The sequence below is a fragment of the Colias croceus genome, chromosome 5, assembly GCF_905220415.1.
Source record: "Colias croceus chromosome 5, ilColCroc2.1".
Taxonomy (NCBI): Eukaryota; Metazoa; Arthropoda; class Insecta; order Lepidoptera; family Pieridae; genus Colias; species Colias croceus.
Genome location: NC_059541.1, coordinates 3,677,434 through 3,689,546, shown reverse-complemented (window position 1 = coordinate 3,689,546; position 12,113 = coordinate 3,677,434). Strand labels below are relative to the sequence as shown.

Sequence of the window (12,113 nt, the reverse complement as noted above, 5' to 3'; positions counted from 1 at the left end):
AGTTTATCGACATAAGAAAAAGTATCCATTTAGGCCCTCGTCCCAACCCTGTTATTTACTCGCCTAATAGGTTTTCATCGTATAATAAAAGCAGGTACCCGAGTGACGTATTAACAAAGTTCGTCGAAAAAAACAATGAACGTTTTGAAAACTTTCGCTGAAATCCCTTCGTACCGAGCGAGGATCGTATCCAATCGAGGAACTCATTACGTACAAGCCCGTCGAAAACAAACTACGAGTACGTATAAATGTTTCGCAAACTCCGATAGAGATTCTGGCAGTTACACAAAAAGTCACTAACGAGTGCCTTAATTCCGGCTGAAGTTGGACGGTGCGCTCTCAATTAGTTGGTGTTCAGACCTGTGGCCGCGATGTGTACAAACTTGCACAATTATTGTCACTCGACTCCTAGCGCGAGTCGCGGGCGGACGTCTGCAGACGCTCCGTAGCACCACTATTGTATTGGGCAGTACTTCGAATCAGGGAGACTTCATTGCACGAACGATTAGAAACAAGATACACACAACTTTGTTAAATTCTAGCTATAAAGGCTATTAAGAGTCTTCAAAGAGGCGGTACAATCATAAATCTAGTTCTATTAATAACTCATCATGGTTTAATTACAAAGCCACTTCGCTAACTTAAATAAACAGAAAACATTTGAAAACCTGCAACCTTTCATTTTCTAAATCCGTAACTCAATCCCTAAATGGCAGAGTTAATCTTCAGTTTAGTCTATTTCGACCGCTGAAAGTTAAAAACTGGGTCAGATATAAAACTAATAAGCACATTAAAAGTATTTATTCGGAATGAAAGCACTCTCGGGTATCGTGAAGAGGAAACCCGCAAAACTTTCAAATTGCCTTTCAACCGTTTTATTATAACACACAAAAAGGCGTGTAAGGACGATTTGGGTCTACGTCAATATTGTATTTTCCTAATTAAACCCATATTAAAGCATCAAACGTTGGGATCTAACCCAAATTAAATTATCAAACATTACTTGGGTACTCATGTAAAAATATCATAAGGCTGACTTTTGTTTAATGGAAGCAATATTTCTGTAGGGATTTATTTTTTATATTGGGGGATTAATATTGAAACTCTAGTCTTTATGCTGGATATTCTAAACAGTAGATGTAATCTTTGCACTGATCATTGAAAAGCTTAAATGATTATCCTTCTTTGTTTCTAATAACTTATTGTACTACTTCACTGGACAGACATACATTATAAATTTGTCTAGATATATAATCATTATGATGTAATGTTTTTTCATATTTAGTATTAAAATTCCAGTGAGTATCTAGTACGTCATGTTAAACTGTGACGTCACAAAGATTTTAATTTAAGCTTTGCCGGATGTGTTGTTCGCTTTGTAAGTGAGCTCTAATTATTATGCTGTACCGCTTATGTGTAGAGGGAGCATTATTCAAGCCGAGAATTTAAAGTTCACTGATTTTTGGCTCCGAATTCGTAAATATATTGGATGAAGTGGTCCGGGTTGCTGGAGAAATGTATGCCGATTTATCTTTCGCTTTGATTTAAGACAGACTCGAAGCACTGGGCATTATTATTTTACTTACTTAGTAACAATTTTGAGATTTTATAACAACAATTTCAGACTTATTTCAATGCTTATAAAAGACTGCCCATTAGCAAAATAAATGTTAGAATCGTTAGGTTGAATGATATTCTACGATATGACATGAAAGTAGCATCATGTTTAGCCCATATCAACCTACTTATCCTATTGAATGCTTAAACAGACACAACAAACAATAATTGCATTAAAAACAAACACTAAAATCCCAATCAATCACACAAACAATCATGAAACGCAAAATCCATTTATCCATCAAAAACAAATCCAATTTGACGACACCGTAACATCTCAAACGGCCAGCAACAAATACCGTTCGAACAATCAATACGGACAGGTGCAGGTCGACAGGAACACCCATAAAATAGGTGTAGGATATGCATATTGCATAGGTGTTGTAAGGTGCTTAGGTAGTAAGATTAGAGCGCCGGCCGAGCAGTGGCTTAACAATCTAATGACTTTGACCTAACCACTCCTTTAGCCGTAGTTGCTATGTCACTGACATATTCCTGTGCGCAGTCAAATGTAAAAGGTCTTTATTAGAATGTCTGGAGAATGTTAGGTGATGTTAGGCTGCCCGCTGCGATCCATGTAGAGTACTTCGACCTTTGGTCGCGGTTAATGTCAGTTTACATTAATTGCTTAGCTAAACAATGGCTGTTTTCTTGTTTAGCTTATGCATGTATAGTAGACATATGTTACTTTAATTTATAAGATATTCTTGTTGTATTTCAGTTTTGAAATTGAAATATATATTTTAAACTTATGTATTAGTTTTAAATGAAATTACAACTGGATTCTGAACTGGACCTTTCCTAAACATAAACATAATGTTTATTTCATACCATTATCATAACTCGCCTGTTTTAATTTTTTAAGCGTTGTCTGAGTAAAAAAAATATTTGTCAAAATACTTTATGTAATAAATATAAATTCTTCTCTTCTCTTCTTCTCCTCCTTCTTCTCCTCCTTTTTTTGAAGTCGGTTAATAAGTGCAATACAATATTAAAACATTGTCTATCCCTAAAATACAAGATACTGATCGTCATATAAAATATAAACAACATTTTATCAATTTAATCACCAACAACCACACTAAAAAAAGAGATCAAAGAATTGAAACAAGCAACAATATTACTAAAACAATGACCCAATTCAGCTAATGCCGCGTTTGTTCCAGAGTTTGCGCGATGTTCCTGCCAGAATTCGCAAGTTTCGTGGCAGCCATCTTGTTCGCAGTGCACCCTATACACACGGAAGCGGTAAGTTTAATTATTACTACAACTATAATATTATGCCGCAAGTTGTGGCGTCTTGTGTAAGCATCTATGACAGTATACGTATACATACATAGAAATAAAAGAATGTCGTGTTAGTTACACCACTTCGAACGGCTGAACTGATTAAAAAAATATACACTTATAAAAATGTATATGCGGGACAACAGATAATTTATAAAATGTGTAGCAAAAATGTTTGGCACGTTTACAAAATTGCTGATAAAATCTGTGTTTTCTATTTCGCTATCTTTTAAATAAGGTTAATAAAGTATTGTTTTTTTAAATTTTCACATAATTATGTGTTCTTGTAGTTTTTCTTTTTTTCATAATTGTCAAGACTTTCGTATACAGTTCTATACTAAGAATGAAATGACGATGAAAAAGTCCTTATTTCCCTTCGCCTTTGACCAAACAACAATAACTGCAAACAAAAGCTATTTAATTTGTTTACGTAGATGAAATTACACTTAACAATATCCAAATAAAACACACTCATTCCCGGGAGAGTTTTTATCTCACTTCCAATTTTGTTCGACATTGTCATTTACATTTTGGCGAATCGTTTGTCACCGCCAATGACTGTTTAAACTGAGTAATAGCTCGGACACGTTATAACTGGCTGGTAACATTGTTTATCTTTGAAAAATACGCTTTTGCCTATTTTTTTTATCTGTATTGAAAAAGCCCACGGGCGTTTGCAAAATCGCATAATTCTATCGCATGATGTAATCTGTGATATTCTAAATTTGAATGTTTTTGCTATGGTTATTTTTTTCATTTATGTAACGAACGATAATGCTCGATTGATCTAGGAAAAAATATCAGTAAAATTTGTATGTAATATGTATATTTGTTGAAGTACAGAAAAACTAGGTAAGTTTATTATTCACTTAGTATCCAATTAATTTCCAGACTCTACTATCTTTGCAAAGTAGGACGAGAAACGCAAATCTACCGTTCCAATCGCAAATATTGGACGAAATGATATGTTTAATTCATATCAGCTCGCTTACCATTTATGTAATTGTAACCGCCTCATCCGTAAGGAAACCCATCTAATCCATTTCTATAAACGACGGAGACAGATCAGTAATCTACGCTGTAATTAACGACTGTATGTTGTCCAGATCCTTTGAAGTGTGCCAGCCGGTATTGATACCCACATTTCTAATTAATTGGGCCTTTTATGACGGATCTAGCCGATTAGGGGCTGACGTCTTCCACTTACAGCGGGAGTAATTAAGGCCGAGAGAGACATTGTTGGCCGAATGCTCTTTGCTTCTATTGCTTTTTGGGGCGTGAGTAACAATTACATTGAACTTTCGGCGAATGTTAGTTGCAGGACTATTTACTTGAGTATCGTTCCGTATGGTACATTTAAAGAGAAGTGTAGTGACTGGTGAAAATCATTATATCAGACTTAAAAATGAAACAAAAATTCTTACATGAGCTGAAGAGCACGTATAAAAAGTAAATTGGTTTAAACATCAATCTTCGTTTTATCAGTTTACGCTAGCAAAACAGCTTTTATAAAGAAAATAAAGCAAGAACTTTCCAATCAAAATACACAATTTTAAGTATAACGTACAATTAAACAAGACGCCAGTAATACGAGTACATATTAGCAGATAGCAGATGCAAGATGTGTTTACCTTCGAAATTTCTGTTAATATTACTACACTCATATTTTCAATACACTTCTCCATCTGCAATATTATACATACTAAGCTTTCAATATATTTCTATATTGTAGGAATACAAAATGCCTCTGGCCGTTTAATAGGATAATAATTAAGTTCTAATCCTCTTTGAAACGCTACAAATCTCGTCGGTAAGCCCAATGACACGTTTAATGAGATAAACCTAATCGCATAACTAGCTTCGTTAGCACTCTTTTACCTGGCTTCATGTAGATTTAACACCAGCCATATTCAATTATAACCGGTTCTTACTAGCGAAGATTCAGTACAATTGTGGGTTAATGTTATATTATGTACAGTGTACTGTTCTTGGAATTTCTTTCTAGATCGTTTGGGGCCAGTTGGTGTAATGAAATACTGATTTAGCGTAGGTACTTTAGTTATGGCTAGTTCTTTGTGGTAATTTGATGAATGCAATTACCAATTATGGGGTAATAGTGGGGAATATTGAATGCATTTCTTGGAAGTGAAGACAGAAGAAATTCTGTCTTCTACGGTTGTATTTTCTTGATTTTCAGAGAAACCAGAAACAGAGAACTATACATTACATTACGTCGTATTTTAGCGTTTACTCATGTTATTACTTATTTTAAATAATTTTACTTTACTTCATTAATTTCTTGCCTACTGATTTTTTAGAATGCATAACATAGAGCCTAGAATAGTGAAAATAAATCTATTCTAAAGGCAACGATTTACCTTTTTTTAAACATAGTTTTAAAGCAAAATGAAAGGTTTCTACCGAACAGTGTTAAAATAACAAAGGCCAGTCTCCCACACAGCTTGTTTGCTACTGAACAAGGAATATATTGGAAGTTAACAAAACAAAAACATACTCGCTTTGAAAATGTTCTATAAACTGTAGAACTATGTATAATACAGTATTTATTGTTCTTGTAACAATCAATATACTCGTACTTTATATGAACAACAGAACGAAATAATATTTATTATTATGTATCATTTTCATTTCAAAATCCATATCTAAAAAGTTACGTCAAAGCATTGCTCTGCTTTTGAAGTAAATAAAACAAATAAATACATATATTCACATTTTCAATTTATACCTTATTTAAAAAATGTAAATAAAACTGAAAACGTATGAAATCGTACCATTTCGTTTTTATTTTCGAAAATAAAGTACAAATATTATTTAGAACGGCAACATGCAAAGTGGAAGTTAGATTACATACAAAATTCGCTGAATGTTGCCGTAAAACATCTCTATACAAACACTAATTCGTAAATCATGTACATTTTATTTTGACTGCGAAAAGCGGGAAAATATCCGTGTTTACTGAAGGTAGTTAATGAAAAGCTAAGAAAAACAGCGATCTTATCGAGGGATGTTTTCCTCTGTAGATACAAATACAAGAGTAAATTCCGGGCGTCGAATGTGTAACTTGTTCCAACAAAACTGTTTGTAATGAAGTCGTGGGACATGCCTGGGCCTTTCTGACGCCACTCCGGGCACTAACTATGTTTGCTATCTTACTAGCCTTTGTGTGGCTGCACTTATAGAGTTTTACTTTTCTTATAGCGATTTAAAAGTCGATACTCTTGCTCATAGTCTAGAAAAGGATTTTTTATTGCCCGAAGTTTAACTTAAAGACAGAAAAAGTGTATACGTTCGTTCAAATTACATGTATCTACGAAGAAAACCTCTTAATGTTTTCAAGATACCTCAGAACTTGTTGGATTTAATACACGTCATGAATATTCAATGCATTTTGCTTCAAGCGAATAATAACTTCTATCGGTGTTGTAGGCATCAGAGATAGATTAGTTCAGTCGATTCAAATAAGTCAAATTATTTTTTACAACACGAATATTAATAGGGTGTAATAATTTGTATCGTACTGTAGTTGTAAAGTTATTTTTGTGCAACATTTCACTGGTAGCCTAAAGAGCAACAGATTATGTTAATACTAACCGTAAAATATTTAAAATATTATTTCTATACATAACATAGTTAGTATAGTTCGCTAAAATTCAATTGAGCGATGTAGGATGAACGTCGCACAACATCAATATCAATATAATATGGAAAAACTCGATCTACGCCTATTTTTAGGCATTCTACGTAATCTACATAAAACTACATCAAAACTGTTTTACAGTATTAAAGCAAAGTTATTTATTTCATCAAATTGAAGCTAATCTCATTAACTGAGTGGCATTAATTAAATTGATTTACACCATTCGTATACATTGTGGTCGAACATAACGTAACAAAGTAATAATAAAATACATAGATAATATACGAGCATATTTAGTCATTATTTACTTCTAGCCATTTTAAAATTAATAACATAAAGGACTTGGAAAATATCTCAATAAGGTAGGGCAAAGACGTTGTCGTTAAAGTCTAAGCATTGATAATTATGCTTCGTTCTAAATATAAACAGTCTCGGACAGTACAAAGGTGCTCCTATAAACGAAGCTTCATTATATAATATAAAATTAATATTTCCCATAACAGTTTCAATTACATTTCACTTTTTCGATCCCGTCGCTAACAGAGGGACCACAGCCTTACTATTAAATGGCGGTCACCTTTATTTTCTTAGTTGAACGGCGCTTTCAATATTTTCTCGATTATTTCCTATAACAAGGAACTTAGCAGTTTGCTTTTTATTTACGCTTATTCTTAGAATATCCTTTTAACTTTTATTCAAGGACCGTTAATTTACATCATTAAAACTATGGTGCTTTGTTATGCTCTGGATTATTTAACTGTGATCATATCCTGTCCAGGATTTTCCCAGTCAACCCATTTTTAATACATTTTTTAATACACTTAATTTATTATAAAATTGGTCTCATTCTATTATCACGCCGTTGCAGGTCGACTTATATTCGGATCTTAGACCATTAACATGGAACAAATATTCTTATATATCAACATCAATGTTAAGTTCTCTTCAGCAAACATGTATGGCTAGAGATATACACCTATACCTAAGCTTACGAATTCCTCATACGTATTGTCATTTGTTTATGATAAGGCGATAGCATAGACTTTAGTGTAAAGAAAATAATACTTCAACGTCTCTAAATCACCTACAGTTTGTCCATATCTATAATATAAAAACAATACAGTAACTACCTAATCTATATGAGCCCTTCAATTCAAAACAACACAAATAAAATGCATCTGACACCATAACAATTGCGGTCAGCGCTTCACCACAGTCACGTTATACGTAGTTCATTAAAAAACCATATAATTAATAATAAATTGACAATTGTATTTAAATAGCGATATTTTAACATCGTGATATATTTATGTGGTTTGTGATATTATAATAACCACCAAATTTCACCTGTGACACATTCATTGCGTATTAATGCAACAATAATGGAAACTATACATTTTTACAATAATTTAACTATAGCATTAGGTACTCGTATTTAATCGAAGTGGGAAATTACGACAACATTTTCTAGTCTCAAACAAAATAACGAATTCTAGGAATAAGTTATTTTGTTGTCTGTCTCGTATTAAAGTACTATTTTATACGAGACAGACAAGAATTTCTACGTCTTGTAATAACGTAATTCTATTCGTATTCTACAAATAAAATAATATTCCTCTACAAAAACAATTACTCATCATTTCAACTCAAAAGCAATTCAATTTGCATGTCAAGTGTACCTTGATGATAAAAATATCTTCAATATATTTGACAAATTGAAACATTTACATAACTCAACAAATAAATACAATATCATATTATATCTGCAAAACGAATAGACATTGATATACTTGATTAAATACAATTATGTTTTTTCTGTGTAAATTTTATTTATAAAGATTTTTTTTTTCTATTTGTCCAGGTGACGGGTGTGGTAGGGCGAGCTGAAATGTTGTCGTCGGTGTTTTTCTTAGGCGCGCTCCTGTGCTATGCGCGGGCTGCCAGCAGACGACGGTATACAGGTAAAGTGTACAAATATTACATTACTAGGCTTTTATTACATGTGAAACTGTTTAAGGAATAAATCGCACTTTTGTAATTTTTTAAACAAAGATCTGAATCCACTGGATTCAAAGGTGGTCCTCCATATTGCATATTCATGAGAAACTATTTCGTGGTAAGGGTGACATATTAATTAAATAGTTTCTACCTGCAAGTAGGTTGTGATCATGCTTATAATCTAAATAGTTACTAAAGTAAAATAAACCGTGTTATTCTTATGATAATTTTCTACTCTAAAAGCAAGTTTATAAAACGAATCATAACACTACCACTAGCACATCCATTCTTTTGCAAGCACCGCAAAAATCCGTTGAAACAAGTAGGTAAATCTTATAAGAAACGTCAAATAACTCATGTATGAATTAAACATATCCAGAGTACATATGAATGAATGTCGGAACTTCGCTCGGTAGTGCTCGGAAAATAATTCAGTTCTAGATTGTGGAGTAGCAGCAAACTTACGAAATTCTGCGACTGGCAAGGGCGCTTGAACCAGGGTTGCCAGATAATGTAATTTCAAAATACACTACTCATATAAATGCGAAAGTTTGCGGCGTGAATGTTTGTTTACCACTTCGAGTGAAACTATCTATTCAGATAGAAAAGAAAATACTAAAATATCTGTAAAATAGCTACTACCTTCTACTAAAATAGTACAAATAAGTAAGAATTGAATAAATGAAATCAGTTAAAAAAAGACAAGACAAGAATATTTTTATCTTTGTAGTGTGTTAATAATGTGTTTTGTCGAGAGGGTGTATAACATTTTAAACATTAGCATAATCTGAGCAACCCTAGCTTATATAGGCATGTTAATTTATTAAGCTTACACGTGCAAATGTTTTGGGGCTTGAAATATAACCTCTTTTTGTATCAACTTCACGGGTTCAAATACCTTCATAATTTATTACAAACGGAGCTAAACATGCTGAGAATATAGTTTTTTGAATGAAATAATAGTTTTTTACGAAAAATAAAATGAAAAGTATGACTTAATATAAGTTTATAAGATATTATTAAACATTAAAAAAAAATACAACCATTAATTGTGAATAAAAATGCTTAAGCTGAAAATTATGAAGATTAATACCAGGCCACTAATCAACAGCGAGTACCTAAAGTTATTTTTGCCAAAAAATATCTCTATCAATTTGCGAAAAGTCTTTTGAGTCTTTGAGTGAGTACATTCTTCATACACTATCTGTATAAAGAAGAGCCTTTATAAATTTTCCTTAGCAACCCTAAATACATAGTACTTAGAATATTTCTTTCTCAGATAAGTTTTTCTTATTAATCCTATATTAAATATTCACTTACACCATCACCAAGTCTTTAAGCGCAAAAGTGTCTTCATACAGGATCATTCGCACTATTTATTCATTATCAAAATGGCTCGTACTAAAAGCTTAGAGTATATAATATGATCCCACTGAAAACTCGACAAGAAACTATATAATATGTATATAGTATATAGCATATTATGTTGCTTATCTCGTAGAAAACGACAAGTAACTTTGCCAAACTTGTATTACCGCATATTAATATTTATACTGCATAAAGAGAAACAGTGTACGTGATATATTTTAATAGTTTGCAGCGAAAATAACTAATTTGTACCGCGTGAATGAGCTTCGTTCTGAACTCAACTGTATTACAAAATCATATTATTTACATCGTAACAATACAATAGTATTAATGATCTCGATATTTATATTCTTACATCTATATTTTAGAACAAAATTATAATTTAAATTCATATTCTTCTAGTATATTAGGTGTGATTGCTGTAGTGTTCTTGTATATGACTCTACATTACTATACTCTGCACATTATGACATTTTTTTTTCATTCGTATACCACCGGCTTAAAGATGTCGTGAGCATTACGTATCTATCCAATTAGGTATCCTTGTTTCTTTTTTCATTAAAAGAAACTACTTGCATCTCCTAATGAGCTAGGCTTTATACGATGTCCACTTTTTATTAAATGACGCACTCGACATGGTTTCTACCGCTGTGTATCAGGTTTCTTTACCTCTATAAAGTTCTTTAATTACTGTCAGGGCCGGATCTACCCATGGGCTTTATGGGCTGCAGCCCAGGGCCCCGAGGTTAAAAGGGCCCCCATACCCCAATAAAAACAATGGGTGATAATTTGAAAAAAAAATCTGTAGTCGGTTTTCGAAAAAAAAATTGATGAAAATCGCATACCTACTTCAATAACTTTTGCTAACTTGTAAAAATTGCAAAAATGCACTTTTTACTCTTTTTTGAGGGCTATATAAATAGGCTTATTTTAAAGCCATGTTTTTTTACCAAACCGTTTCGAAAAAACTTGTTATTTCCGTCTTAATAATAATTGATAGTGACATTTTTTTTCGATAAATTAATATTTATTTGTACTCGTTTATTCAAATATTTTTTTTTATTAATACAGATTTATTATAACTATCAAGTATCAACGTACTACTATTAAAAATTTATATACATATAAACATTTGTGATTTTTTAACGACATGCGTTATTCGGTTATTAAGAAGTGTTTTAACTCTTATGTACGAGCCCGAACGAGTTATGGCCCAGTCATGTAAGGTTAAATTAGGTAATAATCTCGTAAATAGAGATACCCAGCTGTAAGTCTGTAAATACTTGTATATTGACACCCCAAAAGTTGTCTCAAAATCTACATATTATGGTAGGGTATAAGCAACTATTAAATTTCAAGGTCAAAGGTCACAAAAATCGGTTGTATGCGCTTTCTTTGGAAATATCTCATTTCTTTTGGCTTTTCTGCTATTTGTATTTATTATCAATATTGTAGAATATAAAATTCTCTACAAATTTTTTAAAAAAAAAATTGTATACGGTGAACCGTTTTCGAGATAGAGGGCGGAGAGCGCGCGGTCACAGCATCACTTCATCGACATTTCAACCGTGTATATTATAAGTTCAAACTTGGTTAGGAGATGATTTGGAACCCCAGGTTGGACAATGCAACACGATTTTCTGGAGTGTATCATGAAAATTTTATTACCTGCTCCAGAAGATTTGCTAAATACAATTTTCTGCAACTGCAAGAGTGGTTGTGGTTCGCAATGCGGATGCAGGAAAGCGGGCTTGCAATGCTCTTTAGCTTGTGGCCAATGTAATGGGCAAGCTTGTCTCAATGCTCTACTATATCAGAGCGACATTAACGAAGATGGAACCTTTGATCCCGAAATCATGGAAGAACTTGAGACGAATGTCGTTGAAGACGATGATGAAGACCAGTTTGAAATTTACCAGCAGCCAGAAGACGACGATGAAGAGGAATTAGGATTAAAATTATAAATTGTAGTTTTTGTACCCTTTATTCCATTTTTTTACTTTCAATAAAAATAAATGTGTTCAATGATAGTCTTTAATAAAAAGATTAATTCATAATTTATTTGTTTTTTTTTTCATCATAATATAGTATAGTTTAAAATTCAAATATATTTCCTATATTTTCATTAACAATTCTACAAGTACATGGGCAGTTAAGTGTTTTTAAATAAATTAATACTGAATAA

General features: G+C 32.5%; 1 protein-coding gene across 1 annotated transcript in view; it reads left to right on the top strand.

Annotated features, from left to right (window-relative positions):
* LOC123691601 (protein O-mannosyl-transferase Tmtc3) overlaps positions 1-12,113 on the top strand; it is a 127,304-nt gene that overhangs the window by 104,136 nt on the left and 11,055 nt on the right. Inside the window, exons 3-4 of the mRNA XM_045636081.1 lie at positions 2,784-2,865; positions 8,424-8,523. Of these exons, the coding sequence (XP_045492037.1) occupies positions 2,784-2,865; positions 8,424-8,523 (182 nt within the window). The remainder of the gene's footprint in view (positions 1-2,783; positions 2,866-8,423; positions 8,524-12,113) is intronic.